This window comes from Porites lutea, chromosome 10, assembly GCF_958299795.1.
Source record: "Porites lutea chromosome 10, jaPorLute2.1, whole genome shotgun sequence".
NCBI lineage: Eukaryota > Metazoa > Cnidaria > Anthozoa > Scleractinia > Poritidae > Porites > Porites lutea.
The window spans coordinates 12892524-12918362 of record NC_133210.1 but is presented as its reverse complement, the minus strand read 5'-3'; the positions used below and the strand labels follow the sequence as shown (position 1 = coordinate 12918362).

Genomic DNA, 25839 nt, shown 5'->3' with positions numbered 1-25839 from the left:
CTGTCCAAAAGACAGCAAAAAGAAGAAAATAAAACTAGGATGAATAAAGACATGGCAGCTTAAAGAAAATATTAATTATTTAATATCAATAAGCATCAGGCCCCGGTTCCTGGAAAGCCGATTAAACTATCCTCCGATTAGCATCAAATCCACGATTAATTTTCTTATTCCTCGGGTAACTAATCGTGGGTTAAAAAGGAGTTCCTGAAAGCGAAATAAACCCACGATTAACTAATCCGAGATTAGTGTAAAAAATAAACCGGTTTAACTAGTTTTGGGGATGATTGCTTTTAAAAAATATGGCGCGAAAAATGTTTAGGCACAGGTGAAGTAAAGGAAAATGGCCGAAAATGAAGTGGTCTAGATTGAACCAAAGGAGAAGAAGAGGAAACCGAAATTCTTCATCTCGGAGATCTACCTAGAAATAGTTGGCCCAGTTTTTATAACATAGTCCCTATAATTAATCCGCAGTCCACAGTCCATGTGTTATAATGACCAAATTTATTACATGAAGTAGTAACCACCCTGGCAACTGCTTATGTTTTCTCCTCGTCTTTCTCTCGAGGTCGTTCTTGAGGATTTCTACCAAATATTGAATTGACTTTCGGCCAAACCCGTTTTTACTTAAAAGCTCTTCATCAGTGAATTGGTCGAGATCAATTTCTTGCTGTCGGAACTTTTTTTCACGTTTTTGAGGCAACGGTAAGTCCGCCATTTTGTTTGTTTTACAAACGTTTTCCCCCGATTAGTGACTTAATCGACCTCGCTAGGTGGATTAAAATTAACTCTTAGTTTATTCCCAGATTATGGTTAATCATGCCTTCAGGAACAGGATCAAATCGTGGGACAAAATGTATTCCGCGATTAGCGAGATTTAATCTTCGATTAGCGCTAATCGGCTTTCTAGGAACCCGGGCCAGGATGACAGTAGTACTACTCTGTAGCTCTGACTTTTAAATAGTCATCCTTTTAAATAGTCATCCTTGAAGACCCAGGAATTATTAGAATTTCCTAATTCTGGTGGACCAGAAAAATCAGAAGTGCAGAATTCAAACACTACAGCATGAGACTACTGAAATTGGTTTGGTATGATAAGGTGCCCAAGGGCTCACCTGTTCCTCTTGCAAACTTTGCAAGTTGCAACGATTTTGCGCACAAATAACCATCTGTTGCTCGTGTTAAGAGCAACACGAGCAACACCAGAACATGCAACACTTAATGTCTTATACTTCAAAGTAATGAATAAGATCACTGAAATGAAATGAAATGAAGTGAAATACCAGTAGCTCTTTATTAAATAACATTTTCTAACAATAATTATTATATAAACTGTTTTGTGAGAATTTTTCTCATGTGTATTTTGTACAAACAAACATGCTTGTTTAAATACAAGAATAAACTTATTTTGCTAACTCTTAGGTTGTTTTTATGTTGTAAACATGGTAAAGAGATTCAGGGAAAAAAAAATTCACATTGCATTTAGACTTCACTGGGATGCATATCTTACTAGTCATCACTGTGTTGCTGATAGGATGATATTCCGTTAAAATATCAAAAAGTGTCAATGAGGTGAGCCAGCCTGGTTAGCTGCTCTGGCTCACTTTACCGTCTGGCTCAGCCGTTCAGCTCATGCCTTGTTTCCTCATAAAATTTGTAATACGTTTTTATGAGAAGGTGGGCTGGGCCGCTTTCAGAGATCCTGGCTGGCTGTGGCTGCTTGAACTGAGATTTCATTCAGCAGGCCAGCCTGCCTTCAAAAGAAAACCTTGTTCTACAATTTTCATTGACACCATAAGCAGCCAGTCTTGTTACATGCCAACCAAGATAGAGTTATTCATGTCAGTAACTCTGGTTTGTTGATTCTCTTGAAAAAAAAAAAAAACTCAACCCTGACTCATGCAAATATGAGTGTGTATGCCTTTAGTGTATACTGCACATCGTTGTTGCGGGCTCTCAGCCACACTCCTTCCTGTGTGGTTAGATATGGCAGACCACAAAAAAATGGTGCTGGCTCTTTAAAACTCTAACATACATCATAACAAACCACTAATTCATGCTAATGATCAGTTAGTGGCACTCAGATTTAGCTGAAGGCTTTTTTGTAGCCTTGGTAGTAAGTCCTGGCAAACATGATAGATACAGTAGTAAGTGTAAAGCCCCGAATTATGGGAATCAAAATATTATAACATGATTCTCTGTCAACAGGCACCCCATGTGAGCCTTTGTACATGATCAGTTTTCTGTCGAGTTGATTTGATGAATCCTAAAAATTGTAGTTCAGAGACTGCTTGAATGAAGTGAGCGCTGTAAGTAAGGTTAAGGCAAATTAAGAAACTTTAATGGTTACTTTGGAAATTTTTCCAAAGTAACAGTAAAGAAACATGCATTAGAGGTCTCAACATGACAGAAACTGAAGAGGGCCGGCAGGGCAATTCAGACACTTACACAACTGTTAAGTAAGGAATTAAATCAATGAAAAAAAGATACTGAAGCTGTTCATCTGTTTTCTGTTTCTTCTTTGGTGTGCCTTTTGAGGACTGCTGTTTTGTTGAGGGCTCAAGAACGGCTATAAATGCCTGAGAAAAAAAAGAGGGCTTTCAAGCATCAAAATAAGAAGTGTGACAACCTGTCAAATGTTTGTCACTTGGATACAAAAGGTATGGTAGGCTCTCAGAATCCAAGCAGAAGTAAATAATAAAATATTTATGATAAGAAAGATACCTTGCTATGGGACAATTCCCATCATATTTGCCAAGATACAGACATTCCAAATCTTTAAATTTCTCCAAGAAACGTATGGACCAGTTTACATAATTCTTTGTGATGTGTGGAGTTTTTGATTGGCTGTATCTCATTCAATATTGGCACAATAAACACCATACTTCAGGATTTTGAAAAACTGGGTGAGCTCTTTAAAATAAAATACAGACTGGTACTAAGACCTGCATCATATGAAATCTGACAATGCTTTAAGTTCCATCTCTTATGGATGGAGTGTGCTTGAACCCTCATTTGCCTACCACTACATTTTTATGATGCCACTTCACCCTCCCAACCCATGAACATAAACAGAACAGACCCCAAGTCTGGGAATTATGTTTCTTGATAAGGGTTGCTTTGCATCCCCAAGTACTAAAACTACAAGTAAGTAACCAAAGCTAAGACATTGTGTCAATTAACTCCTTGCCAACCACCAGCAAAGTCTTACAAGTTACTTACAGATCCTATGGGTCTGGCTTACATTGGAACCTCCCCCGACAGTCAGTATAGTAGGAGCTCCTTGTAAGGTGCTTCCTCATTGGTCACAGAAAACAATAACACATTGTTTATCATTATTTCCCATTGTTTCACAGTTAGGGTATCAAACCAATTGGCTTTTAGGGTCAGGAGCCAACAGCTAATCTAAAGTAACATCAAAATTTTTATGATGTGCATTTATTTACCTGAAGCCAGTCATAGAGGTTAATCAACCTGCCACACTCCTGGTGAAGTTTGTAAGCTATACATATGTCTGGTAAAGTATCCTGCACTGTTCCTACATCTGTCTGACAACATTGACACTGAAAATAAGAAAAAAGAAGAGCTTTTTCTCAACAGAAGAAAATTTTAGCCTATGGTTTATCTCTCGCCTCTGACTTTCCAGTCATGCTTCTTTCTTGCAAATCAAATGTGTTAACATCATGTATCAAGCAAATTCTGACCTGAAGATAATGCTGAGGATTGCTGAGGGCTGTCTGGATAGCAACACGAGGCATTCCAACCAAATGCTATAATCAATGACAAAACAATGATTCAAATTTTCTCACATGACTTGACTGCAGAATAACATTAAATATTGTCAATGGCAGAATTAGCTAGGTTAGCTTATACTCAATGTCTTAAAATAATTATGGAATGAAAGTTGAATTGCCTTTGCCATGCAAATGGCTTGACCTTCACATGGCTCCAAAGACCACGTAAAATGGTGGTCTTGTCTCCAGTAGGGTATGTATAGTGTCCTTTACTAGCGCTTTTGTTCTAAATACACTGACACTCATTATATTTATTTACAAGTTAAGTGCACACCTGTTCAATACATTCCAACACTCCAGTGTTCAGTACAATAATTCATTTAATACGAAAGACATAACTGGGAACTAAGCATAACTAAGAAAAGATGGCACAGTACATACAAAATGCAATATACAATTATAAAACTTAATCACATACTGGTAAAAGGTAAAAAACAAAGTAGCAATAACAGTCAAGTGGAAATATACATTGAAAGTAAAAATAGCCAGATGCGCAAATAAACTCAAATAAATATGATAAAACAAAAGTTGCATCCAAACCTTTCTTGTTGTTTGTACATCGTCATAGTACATAACTTCATTCAGTGGCAGGTTGCGTGGACAAGACAGGTATTTTCTGATAAAAAAAAATAGCAAATTAATTTATTGTCATTGGTATTGTATTGATTATTAATTTAGTTGTTCTGCAATATTTCTCTTCTGTACTCTTTACTGATCTTCAATATTACCTGAACATGTCATCTAATATGTCCACCGCTGTTTGCCGTAACTTATCATATGGGGATTCTTTCCTTTTCTGCTTTGCTGCATTCATGAGTCTCTGCCATAAAAACAAATACAAAAGAGTTTAAAGATGTTGTGAAAAGGAAAAAGGAAAAGCTGTATGTTAATCATGTACATTTCAGTGACTTATGATGTGAGTATAAATTTAGCACTCGAACTAGAAGTGGAGACTGATGTTTGTGAATCTAAGAATTTGCACGTTTGAACATTACCTTCCTACATGATTTATCTGGGATCATAATAACCAACTAGTAATCATTATGGTTGTTATGACAGACCTCTTGCAGTTCAAATCTATTTGCAACAGCTGAAAGTGCCTCCTTCTGACTTGAATTTGATCTCTGTTCTTGATTCTCTTGAGCAGCTGTAAGTATAAAGGACAGTGGCATTCAGTAAAGTCTGTTTGAAACAAAGGTAAGGAAGCATGTAAACCACCTAGATGATTTATTTTTTGAAAAAAATCAACCGATACTGGATGAGGTTGCCCTCCGAGTTCAATAATTGTTTCATTGTTCGATCACAAATTGCTCTTTGAAAGGACGCAAGAGCATTCACAAGAAGGAGAAAAGCGTAGTTTCATTTACGCATAAGCACAATATAATTGCAGCCGAACACAGTTGGATGACATTGCATATGAGCAGACCATTATTTGTGGGCAATTATTTGCAGATAACATGGTGGGCTTTCGACCAATGAAAAGGAAGGAAATTTGCATGAAATGATACTATTGTTTACCCATGAAGTGCTTAGGTACTTCAAGACACTTCTTTGGAAATGTTAATGTGTCCTTGCCTAGTCCCTAGGCCTCATTTTTCCTCGCTGCCAAAGTGTCTCGGGTCACCTGGTCGGTTCGCCTCGGATATGTCACCAAAACGAATTGACCGAGAGGGACTAGGAAAACGCCGTACAGGAACTAGGCAAAATGTGTCCCAAATCAAATTGGAATTTAGAAGTGTTGGTTTTTGAGGAGAGCAAAAAACTGGAGTACCTGGAGAAAAACCTCTTGAAGCCAGGACAAAAACAAACAACAAACTCTACCCACATGTCATCAACGCCAACACTTGAACCAGGGCCATACATTGATGGGAGGCAACTGTACACCCTTAACCTCGGTTCCAAACCTTAATATCAACACATTTTTTTTAATTCTTGTGGTACTATTTTCATTATTTTTACTCACTCTCATGACCAGTATGTTTGATCAAGCAAGAATAATGCACCTATCAATGTAAATCCCGTGGGGGGGGGGGGGGGGAGTGCGGGCAAGGGGAGGGGATTTGATGCCTGGGTCTAATCCCGCTGTCGGGCTTTTGATCGTGCGAGGCGACCCCGGGGTCGTGACATTTGACTTTGACCGACAGAAGCCTGGTATCAATTCAGAAGCAGTTACCAAGTCCGTCCCTCGAGGCTTCCTGAAAGTCACGTTGTTGGAGAAAGGTATGAAGTTTTCATTTGTTTTAATCGCCATAATCCGATACTTTAAACTGTCATCTAAACAGATAATGTCTATTTTGAGGAAGTTTTTATCTTCAAGTTCCCATCTGATTGTAAAACTCGATTGAAATCGAATTCAACGATGAAAGTCAGAGGATTTTTTATGGGTCACTGATCCGACCTGTTCCGACATGTTGAGCAGATGTTATAAAGTATTTTACGTTTTATTAATATTATATAGCACGGTCAATCTTCCTGGAGTGATTTTGTTGTTCAAGATAAGAGATGCTAGTGGAGAGAGAAAATACTTAATTACAGCGAGTAATTTAATGGAGCTTCCGTTAACCGTAAATAAAAGTAGTAACAACGTGTTTGAAATGTTCTTTTATTCGTTTTATATAGTATTATAGCATTGTTTGTTTAGATTTTTTCCCCTGGGGTGGGGGCTTTTTTGACACTTTTGATTGACCTTTCGTTTCCCACCCTGGGGAATTTGATCGAAAAATTTTAAAATTTGTCAAATCCCCACCCCTTGCCCGCACTCCCCCCCCCCCCCCCCCCCCCCCCACGGGGTTTACATTGATAGGTGCATCATACAAGAAGAAACGAAATGCCAACGACTTTTGTTACAGTACATTACACATTTAGTTTAACAGCTTGGCTGAGTCCAGGCCTACCTTTTGGGGGTGTGGGCACAAATGGACTCACAGGTCCCATGTGAAGTACCGTACCCTCCCTACCCATTCCTACAACTATGATAAACAGACACTATGGGTGGCCACTGCCAGAGAGTTTTGCATCCCTTGTGGTCCTTTCACATCCAACAAGAGTCAGATCAATAATAAGTGTTGAACATTTGCAGACGTGAGATGATGGCAGTAGCCCATTCTATTTGGGTATTTAATGACCCTCAGTGTTGGTCTGGCCAGGATTTGAACCCAGGCCTGCCACTCCCAAGGTGTCCTACTACCGGCAATTGTAAATCAAATTTCGACAAGACAGCCAATTAAAATGTTACTTTACCACTAAGATCTTCAAACTGGCCAACAAGTCGTGCAATAAGATCTCTTGATTCCTTTAGTTCTTGGCAATACCTAAAACCAGCAAAAAATATTAAGCAGTTCAGAGAAAATGCCAATTGAACACTTCAATTCCTGGGACAGATTCAGATCTTCAAGTAAGAGAGGGGCCCAACCTCAAAAACAATATTTTTCTGCTGTCATTAAAAGCCGGGGGCCAGGGATTTTCCCCAGCTATTATAAACATGGCCCCCAGCTACTTGCAAAGGAAAATAGAAGAAAAATAAAACCAAAAGAAATCCCTGGCTCTTTGATTCCCCGCCTACTTGTTGTATTTACCAGGCAACTTGAAATCTTAGAGACATCCCTGCCTTAAAATAAGATGGGCAACCCAGACCCCCTGGGCCCTTCCCTAAATTTGCCACTGTATTCCTTCTCTCAAAATTCAAAAAGAGTACCATATTTTAAAACTATCAACGAATGCTGCAAAACAAAGAAAATAATGCAGGGTACTCTCATTTTAATGGTCACACCATAGATAGGGATTCTTTTACAAGTCACATTACACTGGTCATGAGCACACAATCAGTCACTGCTCCAACAATACCCAACCAAAGCCAATAGTTTCCATTCAAACACAATAACATTTTGAATACTGATAAGGGCTAGGAGTCATTTTTGGTCCTGTTTATTTAATACCTGGAAATAGTGACCTGTGCAGAGACAAACCTGCCACGTCATCATAGGATTTTATTGACAGACCTTAAGTGATGCACCAGTATCAATTCATTATTTTTTTTTCTTGTCTGAGTCTGCCAAGAGAGAATACTGAAACAGCTTGGGATAAGTACGTGGATAAGTCAATTTCACCAAATTTATTTTTACACCAATTTAAATGCTTGAAATTAATCAGAAGTTGGTTTCCAGAAGGGTCGGCAAACTGTCAAGAGAAATAATATGGGACAACATACTCTCCTGGTGTGTCACTCTTGTTTGCTTTGAGGCAGTTGTGCATTGACTTGATAGCGTTTCAAACAATCAAATAAAATGTGCGGATGTTCCAGGAAAAAAACTTAAGTGAAAATCACATATCCCGGCCAACGCTTTAAGATTCCCTCTCTGTCTCATCATTCTTTCTTGAGTCTGTCTAATATTATTGCCTCTGGGGATGAAAGGAAATTCTGTGTCCTCACTGCTTAGAACAAGAAATCTAACATGAAATGTAACGATTGTACTCACATTTTAGGGTCAGTACCTTCTAAAGCATTCCCCAGAACATCAACACATTTCTGAAGCAGGGGAAGAAGCTCATCTCTCGAGCAAACTCTATTAATAGGAAATATCCATATTAACCTTCCCATAAAAAAATACATGCAGTAAACTGATTTTAACAGCATGAAGCAGTAGCTACAGTATCAAAGATTTTTTACTTATCCTCACTAGTTTTGCGCTGTGGTTTTGTTTTTCAACAAGTCGTTTTTCCAAAATGGTCAAGCAAATTAATAGATTCACAATACATATAATTGCCACAAAGGAGACAAAAATTTGTCTCAGTAAATATCAATTTTTACAAATACCACTGCAAAAAATGCTCCAAACTTAAAAATTTGTAAAATATCGTAAAACATGTCTTTAAAGCTATCGTACCTCAGCAGAGACATGGCTTCCTTATACTCTTCCTTATCATAGATGTTATTTGCAAGACTGTTTTCGTACACATCACAGGCCTGGATTAATCAAAAACTATAAATTATTACAACTTATCATTATATGGCTATAGAATAGTATGCGTGCTCTGATTGGATGCTAACCAGGCATTATTTTCTTGTAAAGACTGGGCATCACTAGCTAAGTGTCCAAGGCATATACAATCTGTGTTTAATTTGATAGTAAACATCCTTATGGCCATCCACGTTATGGTCAACTGACAGCTGTCAAAAAGATTATCTGCTGACCAGTGTCACATGACTGTATTGCGGGCTGATCAAAATGGTTTTGAGGCTAATTGAAAGGATGTTTGGGCTAGTATATGCAAGCTTCAGCTTGCCCAAATTGCAAGGTTTAAAAATGACTTTCATTCCACCCTGAAAACTGTAAGTGACAATTCCCCTAATATTAAAAATTTTATGTTCCACTCCCTTACAAAGACAAAATATTATTGCTAGCTGTTTGGAAACTAGATGACTTTACATTACCTTCTTTCCAAGAGGGTATCTTGGCAGATTATTGGTCACAATGTGAAGACACTGTAGAACTGGGAAAAAACACCTATGATACTTGTCAAGATCATCCAAAAGCTGGCCAATTACATCCTGTAAAGAGATAATAACCATTTTTCAAATAGGGTTTTTCTGTATCCTCTGTTTTTCATTGACTGTGGCATATTAACATTCATTAGTCTAATATTCACCAAACTTGCCTGCCTTTCTAAGAGCATCTTTAGAAAGCGAGAAAGTTCGTACTCATTTCATGGTCTGAAGGCAGCTTTGATCCCGAGATGCAATAGCAGATTAATTGAGTCTCATTAACAGTGCTCGACTTTCAGAAAAAAATGTTGGGGCCAACTGGCCCCCAAGTTTTCATTTTTGGTCACCAGAACAAGTCTTCTAGTCGCCAAATATTATATTTAAGAACTAATGGAATACAATAAACTTAACATCTTTTACTTAGCCTTAACAGAAAAAGAATGCTTTAGACTTCCTTTGAACTTTCTTTCGAACGGTTTTCGCTCGAGGCTCGATTACCAGCCGTTGTTCGGGAAAATGAACCCGTACTCAGGCGTAAATCTCCTCAAACATGTATTCAAGCAATGGAATACACATTTAGATAAACAAACGCTAGAAATAAAAAAAACACCTATTTGAGTTATTCAAGAACAAAATCTGCAAAATTTGTTTTGCGTCCCATGTATTTTCACGTTCAGAAATGAACATCGGTGAAACTTGATCTATTTCGGGGTTGTGTAGCACGTGATCGAAAGTCTCTAGAAAGAGGAAACGTCGCTAATGTTTTCGGGCAAAAAAGTTGATTTCGCGAGAAGTCTGTTAGACAAACAGCATGAATTCAACGGTACTTCATTAGAAGTCAGTAAAATACGGCAGAGCTTTTGTTTGGGTCGTCACGCTCAACAGAAAAATGTTTACAAGACGCTCGAGAAATAACTGAGTGCCGTTGGCTCTCGATTAGCTTAAGCTTTATCAGACTAATCTGCTATCGAGTCCAAAAATCGAGAAACATGTTCCACATATTAAGAAACTGTTTTAAATCAATGCGCTAAAAGTCATTCCCGGAGAAACACGGGACGACCTGTCGAGAATTGCGATCGATTTGCCCGAAAGTCGATAAGACCTCCGTCGAATTCAGCACTTGGGATTTTCACAATCCTCTTTCAAGTAAAAGTCAAGTGTTAGACGGACCATCTGTTAGATCATAAGAACAATCCTTTAGAGTGTTGGAAAAAATCGTTAAAGCATCTAGACAAATCGTTAAAATGCCTTTTGAACGAACCGTTAAAGCGTTTGGGCAAAAGGTTAGAGCGTTAGAAAAACCGTTAACTATCCGTTAGTTTTGTAAAGGATAACAAATTATCATTAGTGTACGTTTTCCCAAAGAAGAAAGTCACCTCTCTCGGAGGCCAGGTTGGCGACCAGGCGTGAAAATTTAGTTGCCACTGCGTAAAAGCTGGTCGCATTGGCGACCCTTCCGTGGGTCAGTCCTCTGGAATTTAGTTAATAATAATATTATTCCTCTCAACCTCATGGCCTCTGAGTCAATAGCCCATGGGCCATTTGCGCTTGAGAAATAATTGTTAAATATCAAGTATTATTCAAATGACTGACCTTTGTAAAGGAATCCTCCAGTAACAGTTTAAGTTGCTTTGAGGGTGGTTCACCTTCAACATACCTACAATAAATATGAAGTGACACTGGCAGTGTTTTGTAGAATTCTTACCAACAGACACATGTTGGATGAATTAATAAGCCTTACCTACGGAAAGATATAGTTTTTCTGAACATCTCAACTTGTTTATGACTCAATTGATCCAGGATATCATTTCTACTGTCTACTGAAACACTGCAAAGAACACTCAAAGGGCTCTCAAAATAGTGCTCCATCAGGCAAAACTGAAAGATAACGATAACATTAAAACTAACACTTAGAACTTCTAAAGGCTGTGCAATAAGAAAAATTAAAGGAAGCCCCCTAAACTCTGAACCTCATTAGAGAATGCAGAGTTCAAGGGAGTGTAAAGAATACAACAGCCAATCAAAGGCAAAAGTAAAGGGTAATTTTCCACTGGCTGAGTGTAATGAATTAAGTGGAAAATGTTTTTCTCACACACCGCTGGGAGCCTGGATATAGGTCATGTGACTGAAGGGCGGGCAGCTGCTTTTGTTGCTCCCGCCATTACTGACCTTCCCACCCACCCACCCTAAGATTTCAGTTTTGTATGCTGTTAAATGTACGGTGCAACTTTGTAGTTTTGTTAGCGCCCTACCTTTCCAAGGTTATGATATGTATGCATTTTTTGAGTTTAAAATAAAGGTCAGGCTGTGGCGGTCGGCTTGGCATGGCTACCAGCGGTGTGTGAGAAATTAAAGACCAAAAAAGTTAAGGGCTCCTTATTTGATGTGTAGCTTGAAATGCTCACCATCTGACTAATACAACAATGATGGGGTTGATGGTGTGCTCATTATACCGGCCCTATGTTGCACATCAACCAACCGTGCTAATCCTAAACTAGCCTAGCAGACATTAACTATCTTTTAACTGCTAATGTGGTACAAGAAAAAGCTTAACCAAAAATGAATTGAATACATGAAAAAAGAAGTGATAAACCTTGACTGACTAATGAGAAGATAACACCAAACATCCAATCAGGGCTTGAAATTAAGAAAATCCTCAGGTTACCTTTGGTGACCAACTGGAGAAATGTAGTCATTACATGCAAATTCTTAGTTGCCAGTTTGTATGATGTAAATGATGCAGCTCATAGTATGGTGCGATCCATTAGATTTGATTGTTTGAAAACACCGAATAGGTTTGGACATAAACTGGCTTTTTTCATGCGATTTGGCACATTTTTTAAGACACAAGCAAAGCAAAGTAAGATGAAATGTTTGTTTTAACTTTACTCTTTTAATATAAATCTAAGTCACAGAGAAACCAGAATTTTCAGTCACCAAGGAGAAAATGTTAGTCGCAGTGGTGACTGTATCAGTCCCAATTTTGAGCCCTGACAATGATGCAGCACTTATATTTTAAAACACCGAGATGTACCTGAAGTCCTCTGGAAAAATTTTGGAGAGAGAAATCATGGAAAAGGAAATTCTCATACAGAAATCTGAACACTGTAGCTCCAAGCTTGAAAGGAAACTTGGCAGTCATCAACACCTTAAACAAACAGACTCAAAGTAATAACTAATAAATTAAAATTAATATTGAATACTATAAAATTAATATTGATAAGTTGGGCAAAGACTGGGCACTATCTATAACCAATGCTGCATCTACTAGGTCGCACTCCACAGGGAGGGGGATGGGTCTCCCATAAACTTTGGATAGGTGTGGTGTCGCCCAGGTTCTTAAACCCTGACCCTATTTAAGGATCAGACAAAAGAAAATTGATATGCTATTTGAGGCCCACACCCAAAAAATGACATCCTACACAAGGGGGGGAAATGAGAATTTAATAGCGACACACAAACCTTTATTAAAATTAATTTCTTTCCTAATACTCTTAAGGGATAGTTCAGATTTTACAGACAATTTGTTTTTTGTGCAGCTGGGCATTTACGCACTTGAATAAAATAACTTAATATTACCTTGTTGATAATCTCCAGAACACAGATGTGCGATGGTTGAGATTGAAATCTCTCAATAGCTAACACACTGGAAACAGCATGTGGAAGAACCCTGTGGACAGTTGTCACAGCCGTTGCAATTCCAAACACTAACACCAATGGAAGCTCACTCAAATATAGACTGCAAAGAAAAAGAGACAGTGGCTAGTTAGGCAAGCCTGAAGGTAAAGGTCATGTTCACAAAAAAACAGCTAGCCAACTTGTCAAAATACAGTGAAACCCTGTTTAAATACGGAAACTGAGGGGTCCATAGAAAGTGTCCATATTAACAGGGTGTCTGTATTAAGCAGGTTGAATTTTTATTAGAGACAATGTAAGGGCTTTCTTTCCCTGTGGACATAGCAAACTGCCTGTAATAATGAGGTGTCTGTATTAAGCAGTTGACCATAAAGGAAGGTTTGACTGTACATAAGTTTCCTTAACCCTTTAAGCCCTAATATCCACATACAAATTCTCCAAACTGATCTCTATACATTTTGTTAAAGAATAAGTTGAGAGAATTTGATAAAAGATCAAGGCATTTTCTCTTTGGTGATCATTTTATTAATTCTCATAACCTAATCTCTTGATGATGTATACATATCATCAGGAGAAAATTTATGTTGGTCACCATTAGGACTTAAAAGGCTAATAAACCCTTCCGTGGTTTTTTTCAAGTTTTGATGGAGATCATTTAGAAAAAATCTGTTAATACCACTGAAAAGAATCCCTTAACATTAATAAACTTGCCATATTTGAAAGCGTTATGTGTAAAGCAAGCAAAGATAATTATAGCTCCCCAAAGTCACTAAACTTTACAGACATTTGTATGGTGGGGGCCAAGTTAGTGCCCCATAGCATACAAATGTCTTTAAAATGTTGAGACATTGAGCTGCGCAATCCTTGTTCTTTGTCTTACTACAAATAACTCTCACACTATATGTACACTATAACTACAGACCAAAAAGTGACTATAATCACTTCAAGGGATACCTGCAAATTGAGACAAAATTTTGAACAACAGCGGGAGAAAAACCTTCAAAGTCTTCAAAGATGACAACCAAAGGAGGGTGATCTACAAGATTAAAAGGAATTTGGATGATATAAACTTATATTTCAACATAGCTTACATGGAAACTCAATAATATTCAAGGTCTTCATTTGACCTGTTTCCCTATCCCTGTGTCAAGAAAAATAGCTCAGGAGTACTGTACTAACAACAGTGTGATGTATGTCTTTTTTCTTTTTCTGCAGTATGCAAAGAAAGTCAGTTTTACAGCCTGCCATTCGGGCAAGCTGTTGCTAGCATGTACTAGCCCACAAGTCATTTCAACTAGCCCCAAAACCCTTTTTGATTAGCAGGACTGATTACAATCCTTCTGTTATTTGAATTTCCCCAAAAACCGTACTTCCCTGTTAGGCAAGTTGAGAACAAAAATCACTAGCCCAATAGCAAAATCCACTAGCCCTGGGCTATCGGACATGACTTTCTTTGCATGTTGTTTTGCCTTATTTATTTATCTATTTATTTATTTATTTTCTGGTGAGCAAATTATTCTGTGTTTGAAAACCAAAAAACTGTCAAAAAAGTTGAGCCTGGAGCACTGCACCAATGTGGGGCAGAGGGCCAGGTCTTGGCATCAATGCCATGTGTGGGTTGAATTCTTGTTGGATCATATCCTTCCTCCCCATCTCCTCTAACACCAACAATTCTTCATATCTTGGATCACAAACATGTCCAGATGAGTTCTTGAGAGCTGTTCATTTGTTTTCAGGGGTAAACAAATCACATTTTTTACCTGAATACTGAGGTCGTTGAGAACTACGCCTTCTTTTTGAGTCATCTTGCTGAAAAGAAAATAGTTTATAATTTAGGCTGGCATGTGGTCTTTTCTCTAAATAAACTAAATATGACAAGGAAATGAATGAAAATAAGAAAAAAATCTAGCATTCTTTTAGTATATTTTTCTAGAATTTTAGCATTTTACTTTTAATTAGCAATATTATCAATAAAAAATTATAGTAAGTTTTTGATCCTTTATGTTTTTCTCACTTGAGTGAAAAGTTAAATTGCTGTTATTTTTTGTTTTAAAATTAATAATATTTAGCTGAATAATACAGTACAATTCAATCAGTATAATATAATAGGGCCAAAAATACTTGCCTTACTTTAATAATGCTGTTTATACTTACTTTAATAATGTTATTGAAGAAACACTTTTTTAAAAACATTTTTATTAATTTAGCTTCATTTTTGTTCAGTATGTAATTCACACAGAGAACAAGAGATATTTACTGTGCAATCATTTAAAAATTGCACATTTACGAAAAATTATTACTTTGTTCATACTTACTTTCAAAAATTTATGTAAGTCCCTCAATAAAAGGAATCTTGATCAGGTTATGTTGTCGGGATGCTGTCAGTAGATGTTTGAAATTGAGCTTTGAAACTGTAATATTGCATTTAAAATATAATTTGCACATATTATATTTGAACTGAACCCCCTAAAGGGGCTGACTTGGTTAAACCTATTTCCAGTTATTTTCAAAAAATAGTGTGACTTTTTAAATTTTAACAAACATATGATTTGACGGTACATCCATCAACATCAGTGTGACAGTTATGAAAGTTTACAGCTGGTAAAACATACCTGTTACAATGTGCAGTATATGTTACATTGTGTTGGAAAACAATATGCAATGTAACATCATACTGTACATTGTGCAGTATATGTTACATTGTGTTGGAAAACAATATGCAATGTAACATCATACTGTACATTGTAACAGGTACATTTTATCAGCTGTAAACTCTCATAACTGTCACACTGATGATGACAGATGTACCATCGAAACATGTTTGTTAAACTTAAAAAAGTCTCACTAGTTTTGAAAATTTCTGCGGTATTGCTGCTGTCTCAACTATTTCCAGTTAAAAATAATTTACAGTAAGTAAATCAGGAAGGTCTGTGGTGTTTAGATTTATCATGTACGTACTTCCAGCTAAAAAGAGTAATAGTTCATGCCTAGCCATTGAGGTTAAATCTTTTCTCAGGTTTAAACCAGAATTTTGTTTGTCTCCCATGAATAATTAGGGTTAGGAAACAAAGGAAAATCTGAATCAAATATAGGTTAATTTACTGATTTAACCTAAGATTGATTTTTCCTACAATATAGCCACTGTAAGGTAAAAAAAGGAAATTCAGAAAAGTTGTCTTATTAAGTTGTATAAAAATAATTTCTAGTCACAGCTCCCCTTCCCCCTATTAAAGAATGGGTAAAAAATAGCTAAAAATGTAAAATAGTTACCATTAAATGAAAAATACATAATTATTTCCAAACCTTTGTGATTTTTTTATACCAGTGACATAGCACAGGCACGGTAAAACTGCTGATCTTTTTTCCTTGTTCAGTTGGAGTAGAATCATCCTCTTCCTTTGTTAGAAATTAAAGTAAATTAATGGTGAAAGTTGTTAGCACAGTTAGACCTCCAGCCAGCTGGAAATTCACATTTTTTAAGCCCTACATTTTGCAAAACATAGGGACGTTAAACGTGCATGAGCTATTTTGAATGCTTCAGTGTAACTTTAATGCTTCGGTGTAACCTTACCAAGAGTGATCAATCTACCTCTTTCATCCTAAATGTAGATTAGGTTTTTGTGCGAAATTGCGTATTGCGGTACAAAATGAAAATGCGAAACGCTCAGCTGAGTCGATCCTCAAACTATATATTCACTTTCCTCTGTCTTTCCCTGTTACATCTGGTGCAAGTTAAACAAATCGTTAAAGTGAAATAAATTTCTGCTTACCAAACGTTGATTAGAAGGAAAACTCTAAGGTTTTCTCGGAGTTTCTTAAGCCAAAATGTGACTCATCGAATACTGAATAGTTACGAAATATCAGGATTTTTATCATTTTGGTAGATGGTTGCATCATCATAATTCACGAGGTTTTCACGTGCGATTCTACTCAGTGAAACAGTCTTTAACTCCGACAACTTATTTCTTCGTGTTTTAAAAGCTATTGCTTCTCAAAAGACAAGAGCCTTTTTTAAGGCATTGGTTACAAAATGAAACAGGTCTTCATACGTCCAAGTTACTATTTATCATTGTGAAAAGCCAATCTGCATGAGATGTACAGTTACACAGCTGGCTCGTGAAAGTGTTGGACTTTGCCCCCTTTCGTCGTTCGTACGTGAGGGAATTCGAGTTATCACACAGTAAACTAGCTGAGTAAACAGAATTATAAAAATAACTCACGCACACAATTTGCACGTGAAGGTGTTGGTCTTTGGCCCTTTTACAATTCATACGTTAAAAAAAGGCAAATTCTTCACTACCAAATTTTCTCAAACGATTTTAAGAAATCACCTCCGCTTCATTATAACATCTGCAATTAAATTATGTTTCATGCAACGTCAAGGTTGATAACCTAACATTTATTAACAAAATTTTGTAAAACGGTCTTTAACTCCGACAACTTATTTCATCATGTTTGAAAAGCTATTGCTTCCTAAAAGACAAGAGCCTTTTTTAAGGCATTGGTTACTAAATGAAACAGGTCTTCATACGTCCAAGTTACTATTATTATTGTGAAAAGCCAATCTGCATGTGATGTACAGTCACACAGCTGGCACGTGAAAGAGTCAGACTTTGCCCCCTTTCGTCGTTCGTACGTGAGGGAATTCGAGTTATCACACAGTAATCTAGTTAACAGAATTATGAAAATAACTCATGCACACAATTTGCATGTGAAGATGTTACAAAATTTTCTTAAACGATTTTAAGAAATCACCTCGGCTTTACTACAACATCTGCAATTAAATTATGTTTCATGCAAGGTCAAGGTTGATAGCCTAACATTTATTAACTTCCAAGAAAATTATCAAACTGCCGAAATATATTTCTACTTATATCATGATTATTGTGTCGACTAGCTTCCTCCAATTTTATTCTCTAACGCCACTGTTTCTACGTAAGTTATGCATCTTTACTAAATAGAACGAAATAGGTCGGTTGAACTTTGTAAGCGAGAGAATAATATTTTTAAAGCTTGTTTACAGGATTAACAATACTCGATACAGCTTTCAAAAAAATAAGCTGCCTTTTAAACTTCTAGAACCACATTTTATAGGGCGCATACTTTCGAATAAAAGTCTATATCTAAATATTAATTATTGCTTCATTGGAAGAGATTTGAAAATATATGATCTTTTATACTCTACCCAGTTGTAGCAGGTGAAACAGAACTGACACTGACGTGCGTTGTACCGATAGCCGAATTAGGTCAGGAATGCTTCGAAGCAGCATCCACACTTAAATATGAACCCTTAAACAGTTGCATCACTGTTCACAGCGTTTGAATCATGAAGATATTTAATGTAATTCTTCCAAACACCTATAGCCGTAATAAAAGACGAAAAAATTGTGAAGGATCAAGACGGCGGTCTCAAAGTGCCCTTGTTCGACCTTTACCAATGCCATGTTTAAATAGATGCCAAGATCTCATTGGTTCCTAAGCATCAACTCATAGTACCTTCAACCTAATTGGCTCTTGCAACAAACATCCCAACATACAAAGCCACAAAGATACAAAGCCACAAAGATACATACGCTCACACCACTGACATATGAGCTATTTTTTCAAAATAGCTAAAAAAAAACAATGCTTAAAAAACAACAACAGCAAAACAAACAAACAAAGGAAACAACAACAAAGACAATCAACAACTGTTATCAGTGTGGCCCTGAATAAATGTTAATATCACTACTTAAATTACCTGCACTTCATGTCCAATAATGGTTGCTTTCATAACTGAATTGGGACCATGCAAAAAGTAAACAACATTGACAGCTATAAATACTAAAAACAGTTGGTACAAATAGCTTGAGCTCTTATCATCAAGTATTCAGTAACCCACTACAAAAGTAACATTTGTTACCCCATGATGGTAAATTGGGCTGCTGCCGTGTGGAACATTCTCACCCACATAGTTAGAAGATCTTTAAATGCAATATCAGACAAAACAAACTTACCATATTTATTCGATTAACCGCCCTGGGCGCCTATTAAATTTTTGGACCTTGATAGTGGGCGCTTATTTGAGGTGGGTGCTTATTCGAGGCTAGGTGCTTATTAAATTTTCACCATTTTCAGCAATTAGTGTAGCATTTTTATTCTGCAACAAAACAGTAAATGCCAGTAACAAAACGTGAAGAAGTAAAAAAGCAAGGTTTCTCTAAAATACTCAGGAGAACACTCCGTCTTCAGGAAAGTCTCTTATTAGTACTTATTCAATTTCAATTTCAATCTCATTACAGCTCAAGTAGGTGGGGTGGGGTGGGCGATTATATGAGTTTGAATGGGAGGGGGAGGGGGTGGGGTGAGCGCTTATTCGAAGATGGGTGTTAATTAACTTTTTCTGCCTTTAGGATGGGCGCTTATTCGAGGTGGGCGCTAATTCGAGGTTGGGCACTTATTTGAATAAATACGGTAATTTGCATTGCAAGTTTTAAGAAACAGAAAATTATTGCTATATAACAGTATTTAAAAACAACAAAAGTTGACCCTGTCGCATTCAATAAGCATAAAACAACAACATATTTTCCAGTTAGATCAAATTAGTCACATTATTCTGTCATGCTATATTTTGGGGGGGGCAGACAGATTGGGGGGGGAGGGGGTGTATCGCAGAAAAGTCTTTTCCTGTTCAAAAGGGTAATTTGCTTAATATATATTTTCCTTTTCGTGGAACTGATGGTGGGGGGGGACAGGGCATGCAATGCCATCAGGGAGATCTGTCCGCCATTTTGTCTTTTTGCGACCCCAACAATGAATCCCACATTATGATTGGGTTGCTGTAGGCAGCCAAATAATTACCATCCAATGTAAAGTTAAAAAATGTATCTCCACACCTGTACAATCTTTGGACCTCAGCAGAGCTACAAATGGAGTCACCTGGTTTCTGAGTTCTTTGGCCAGTTGAGAAAATATCACATCATGATCTGGCATGTTCACACCTGCAAATATGACACTTATAACAGTCAACTCTTTCTGAGGGTGCTTACCATTAATTTTGTCAGACCTGGCTGGCCAGACTAAGGTCCTGTTTGCACTATGACAGAGAAATAGAGAGTTGGGGTTTGCAAAAAAATTTGAAAATTTTGTTGTCACCATTTTTTTGTTTTTGCAACCTTGTTCGTGCCTAAGACAAGTACAAGTTTTTGTGTAACTAAAAACGTCAACTGAAGAAACTATAAGTGGTCACGTTCCCAAATAAGATGATCTGATGAGGGATAGCTGTCACGAAACAAAGGGTTTTGTCGCCTGAAAAAAATCGGTGTGCTTACTTTCCTGAAATGAGTATGTGAAATGACTGTCATTTCGTGCTACAAGTGCACGTGCTTTACAAGTAGTTTTTGTTCCACCCACTTCTAGGCAAGACTGGAGCATAGTATATGCATACATTGCTTTGCCAAGTGATTCGCGCTTCATCTGTTAACTTTGTTCTTTTGTTTTCCTTTAATTATGAAAGGACAACAAAAAGCTAAGTTTCTTTTTTACGCTATTTAAGAAAATGGCAGTTGAACCTGAAAAGCATGAAGATGGGCCAGAAAAGGATGGCAGTGAAGCTGGAGAAGTCAGTTTGGTGGTATCGGTTGTTCAAAGCTGTTCAAAGTCTCAATATCATAGTCTAACCCAGACCATTTTGGAATGATCCAATTTAAAATGCCTTGTGAGACATATGACCCACTTTCACTAATTTCTAGATTGAACACTGATGTAATGTAGAATGGGGAAACTGTTCTAAGAACTTTTCTTCTAAATTGCAGAAACTACAGAATAATTTGTGCTGCTCGCGTTGTAACTTTCTCCAGTTATGACTGCAGTATTTGTCAATTGTTTCAAAATTTAAAGTGGTCAAAGCTTGTCCATCACTGTGTAGTTAATAGTAAAGCAAAAATGATGCATAGCATATTGTAAATAACAAGGCTCCTGAATATCTGACTTTGCATTTTGTTTGTTGCTGTGATTAAACTATTTATAACCTAAGAGAGAATATTTTATTATTTTTTTAGTTTTTATCTTAGATTCTAGTTTAGTTAGTTTTCTATACTAGAAAGTAAATGTACCTAAAGAAAATACCATGAATAAATAAAGTTACCTGCCTAAAAACAAAAAAAAATGTGGTTAATTTTGTGTATTTTCAACCTATCTGAAAGGGTATACACAACCTTTTTCCAGTGCTTTGCAACAGTAACAAGGCTTGTTTTTGGTGCAAAGTAATGGATAACACGTTGGTATCAATTTGCTTTCAGATCGTATTGGTTCATTCAAATTTTTCACTCTGTAACCGTACCTTAATTTTCACTGCAATGGATGGTTACAAGATTTGATTCATGCCAATTTACAAAGACTGTTCTAACAATACAGTCCTTCCCAACAAAGCAGTAATTCAGTTTAGATTTTTGGTCATAATTGATCATCACTTTGAATGAACACCCAAAACTACAACATAACAAGCACAACCAATGACAAGGCCATGTGACCTTGAAGAGGGGGAAAACAAAAACAGGGAACCCAACCGCCACAGTCCAGCGTGTAAAGAAAGTCATGTCTGATAGCCCGGGGCTAGTGGATTTTGCTATCCGGCTAGTGATTTTTGCTCTTAACTTGCCCGATGGGCAAGTGCTGTTTTTTTGGGAAATTCAAATTACAGAAGGATTGTAACCAATTCTGCTAATCAAAAAGGGTTTTGGGGTACTATTTGAAATGACTTGTGGGTTAGTACATGCTAGCTACAGCTTGCCTGAATGGCCGGCTGTAAAACCGACTTTCTTTGCACCCTGCAGTCACTGTTGGTTTTGAGTTGAAAACAGTCACTTGAATCTGTCTTGACTTATACACTGTATTAACCCTTTAAGCCCCAATATCCACATACAAATTCTCCAAACTGATCTCTATACATTTCCTTAAAGAATGTGTTGAGAAAATTTGATAAAAGATCAAAGCATTTTCTCTTAGGTGATCAATTTATTAATTCTTATAACCTAATCTCTGGACAATCTATGGATATGGTTAGGAGAAAATTGATGTTGGTCACCTTTGGGACTTTAAGGGTAAAGAAGTCTAAATGCACTTACCAGTTATAAGTGCAGCTGTTGGTATTTCACGTATAACAACAGATCCCTCAGAACCCAAAGAACTCATCTTCTGAGCAGACTTTATGAATTCCAGAAGATCGGAGAATATTTTGCTGTTCATCTGTGTCTGTAGATGCTTCAAAAAAAAAATTCAGTTCTTACTAGGTCCAGGGTTCATATAGATATATCAACTCAGAGAAAATATTTAACAATTATTCCTCAAGCCCGAATGGGCTCTGCGTCAATGGCCCATGAGGTCGAAGGCCGAATGGGCTATTGACTCAGAGACCATGAGGGAGAGAGGAATAATTCTCCCTCATGGCCTCTGTTTTAGTAAAAACCAACTAGTTGGTCAAAAATATCGAGCTAATACAACCTTAGCTAGTTAAAGTAAGACTTTAATCCTTTTCTGCCACCAATAAGCCGGCACTTTTAGCTACTAGCGAGCTATAACTTACAGCCTAGTAGTAGCTCAACCAATCAGAATGCAGCATTGACAATAGACCACTAGTTGGATTTTACTAAAACTGAATACCCTATTGTATTCCTACACAATGCAATGACTGATCAGGATGGATGAAAATATGCAAGTCTTGGCAATCTGTGCAACTAGCATGACCAGGTGGAGATGATGATAAAGTATGGCTTGAAAGATGTCTTTCTCCTCCACTAGCCTGCAGGCCTATTTTGAGGCACGAATGACAATACTTAGAATTTTAGGAACGAATGCTCTCCTACTATCTTGGACATTGAAACTGACAGAGAGTTGGGGCGAGTCAAAAACTGATTTCCTGAGATTTTCTGAGGTTTTTGATTTTTGCATTCAAGAAGGTGGAGGGCAAAAAGTGAAAACACATAACATAAAACAAAAAACTTTATTTATACCCGAATTTTAGAGTAGCTAACAAGCTCATATTTTCGAGCTGACACTACATGAAAATAATATAGAAATATATATATACATTAAATGCATTATAAGAAGTAATAGTAAAATAATATTAATAATAATAAGCACATAAAACAAAAAGAAAAAAAAGAAAACATTATTTACAATTCACAATTTTAAGTTTAAGTATGTCAGGCAAAAAGAATCTACATGAAGGTAACATCCTGTATTTTGGTCTTAAAGTCTGCAAAAAAACTGGTACGAAAAAAGTCCGGCAGTGCATTCCACTGCTTAGCTGAAAAGTAAGAAAAGGAGTTAAGACCATAGGTAGTTGTTTTAAGTTTACTTAGTGAAAGAATGTAGTTGCCACGAAGATCATAGGAAGAGGACCGGAGTGAAAACATATTCTTCATATAAGTAGGAAAATGAGTGAAAAACAAACTCTTATATAACAGAATGACGAAATTTTGAAAGCGTTTGTTACACAACGAAGTAGAGCTGACTTTTGAGAGAAGAGTGTTGTATGGAGACGAGTAATCTCCAAGTATAAATCTAACTATTCTTTTATTTAAAGCTTCAAGCTTATCCGCATCGCCGGCTCCACAAAAGTGCCAGACAGAGGAGCAATAATAAAAGTGAGGTAAAATATACGCTTTGTAAAGTTTGAATAAGATTTCCCTGCGTATGAGTTTTCAAAAGCACAACATAACATTAAATTGAACATTAAAAAGAGATAAGTCAAATCTGAAATATACCAAGTCAAAGCTGGTAAAAAAGAGCCTTAGTAAAAGGAAGAATTACTGAACCACCACAAATATAGTATGTTTCCCAGTATCCGGCCACTTCAGTTTAACATTGTAAAAACTTTCCTTCCTTACTTTCTCTGAGTTTCCATTAAAAAACGCCTGCCCCGCACAAGTTAAATCTCAGTCACCTATGACTGCAAAAATCGATGACATCAAACGTGGTAAAAGGAATATGGTTTAAAAAAACAAAAATGGAAAATCAACTCTTACCTCAACCTCCTTTTTAATAGAATTCCAGCATTCATTGTAATTTGCATTTCTTAGCTTACGATGAGAGTGACTTTCACCGCTAACTTCAGGAAAGTAATCTTCTACAAAGATAAAATACACTGTTAGTACGAAATCCTGTGTTTCATTAAGAATGAATAAATAAGTGACAGTGGAGTGGCTAGATGAGATCACAGACATATTTTCAGACGTCACTTCCCTAAGATGCAGAATTTCCATTATTATCAGAAATTCACAGGCTATTGAGTGGCAAGGGCACCAGCAATCAGTAGTAAAACCAAAAGATGCCACAACCAGTTGCAAGAATACTTGAGTCACTGTACCTTATTTTGGCTTAAATGACCTGCTTATGACCTTGTGCTTGTGATCCCCCCTCCTCCCCATATCAAAGTTGCTAGCAATACAAGACCATGCTCAAAAAACTTGGAGGAACAACTTCGAATGGAGGGGAGGAGGGAGGTGAGTAATATATCCAACAGATGTGTGACTAGCAGCGATCTGAAGTAAGAAAGGTCGGTTTTTTGTCAGAGTGTCTCAACATTTTTGCTACTGTTTGTAGGTAGCAAGAGAGAAGCTCCAGAAGGAACCTAGAGCATGCCTAGAGGGTGTTGTGTTTCCCGTAAGGAGCAATTCATTCTTTTGGAAAATAACAGAGAAAAATATTAAGAGAATGGGGAGCCAACAATGGTTTCCCCAACACCAAAAAACACCAGTTAAAATCCACAGTGAGATTATGTCGGTCAGCACAAAATGCAGACTGCAGACTGCTGCAGACCATTGTCTTCACCATGCAAATGAGAACGTGGCAACAATAGTCCCATTGTTTTCTAACACTGAAAACAATGGTCTGCAGTTAGTCTGCAGTCTGCAGAAATTTTTGTTTAAAAATCGATTGGGCTAGCCTTATTCCTGGAAGGAAATTTACCGTTTTTCTTTGTTGTACTTTGTATTTGAGGGCAATTTCCAAGTACAAGCCCTCTGGGGGGCCTATATTTGGAGGGGCGATTTACCGCTGTTAACGGAAGGCTTTTTGAGTTGGGAGTGTGGTGGGGCTTATATTTGGATGGGGTTATAAATGGAGGGGCTTATTTTCGGAATTTTACGGTATTACATCTTTCTCGAACGGTGCAAATTTCAAGCATGCCCATCCCATCTTCTCAGGAATTTTTCAGGTATTTTTGTCAGGATGGGTGTACATGTGTGTGTGTGGAGGAGCTGGGAGAGAGAAGGAGAGCACGGGGTATAAACAAACGTTTAAGGGTCGTCTGGAAACAAGGAAAGCTTGCGTGGGCTGTGTGCTTGAAACCTCGGGCTTCGAAACGACTACAATTCAAACCTGCACTTCGCTTTCTTGGACTCTTTGCTGTAGATTTCTTGATCAGAAAGCATCCCTGATGACCAAAAGTTAGATATCATGAAGATGGCAAAGAAACGAGAGCAAATTTTCGTTCATTTTCTAGGCAGCTTACCTTAGAAACAGAACTTGTCTCATCCGCCATGATGGTTTTTTGGATTGGATGGCGCTTTTCGCGCGCGGGCGCGTTATATTCGTTCCAGGTGCCCCGGCCATCTGTTGGGTGGAGTCACGTGAAACACGTGGAGTGGCGTTCGAAAACTAGAGGGTAACACTAGCCGTGTTTCCAAAAGAACGGTAAGAACAATTTCATTTTTGTTTTCTGTATTTATTTTTTGCTATCACTCTTCTTGCCGTAAGGATCAGTTTACTGTTTTATTTTTAAAATTTGGTGTTGAAGATTTTATTGATCCAGGTCTACTAAAGATCCGGCGGATCCTCACCATGCTCACTGGTTTGTCCTTCTGGTTTTGCCTTTCCTCTTTAGAGATCATGGGGTCTTGCGCGCGTCCTGAAAATCCGCGGTGGATTTATTGACCGCTAGCACAAGTG

General features: G+C 37.4%; 2 protein-coding genes and 1 long non-coding RNA gene across 3 annotated transcripts in view; all 3 read right to left on the bottom strand.

Annotated features, from left to right (window-relative positions):
* The window catches only part of LOC140949534 (uncharacterized), a 75505-nt gene that overhangs the window by 36763 nt on the left and 12903 nt on the right, over positions 1 to 25839 (bottom strand). The window lies entirely within an intron of this gene.
* Positions 1273 to 22134, bottom strand: LOC140950718 (origin recognition complex subunit 3-like). Its single transcript, XM_073399960.1, has 21 exons — positions 22014 to 22134; positions 19785 to 19889; positions 18650 to 18732; positions 16213 to 16305; positions 14670 to 14718; positions 13864 to 13945; positions 12853 to 13012; positions 12308 to 12421; positions 11015 to 11151; positions 10867 to 10930; positions 9223 to 9339; positions 8675 to 8754; positions 8267 to 8353; positions 7032 to 7102; positions 4853 to 4938; positions 4520 to 4611; positions 4332 to 4407; positions 3702 to 3767; positions 3444 to 3560; positions 2488 to 2576; positions 1273 to 2304 (listed from the first exon to the last, which is right to left on the bottom strand). The coding sequence occupies exons 1-21, from the start codon at positions 22132 to 22134 to the stop codon at positions 2199 to 2201; spliced, it is 1995 nt and encodes a 664-aa protein (XP_073256061.1). The 3' UTR covers positions 1273 to 2198.
* On the bottom strand, positions 23916 to 25421 carry LOC140950105 (uncharacterized). Its single transcript, XR_012167144.1, has 3 exons — positions 25403 to 25421; positions 25270 to 25324; positions 23916 to 24016 (listed from the first exon to the last, which is right to left on the bottom strand). It is a non-coding gene; the product is annotated as an uncharacterized lncRNA (long non-coding RNA).

Bases quoted from the DNA above. Each gene is read 5' to 3' on its own strand.
- LOC140950718 (XM_073399960.1), bottom strand. From the start codon at position 22,134: ATGAACAGCAAAATATTCTCCGATCTTCTGGAATTCATAAAGTCTGCT. The intron at 8,354-8,674 runs GTACGATAGCTT...TCCTATTAATAG, and splicing joins GAAGCCATGTCTCTGCTGAG to AGTTTGCTCGAGAGATGAGC. The intron at 7,103-8,266 runs GTGAGTACAATC...TGCTGGTTTTAG, and splicing joins GAAGGTACTGACCCTAAAAT to GTATTGCCAAGAACTAAAGG.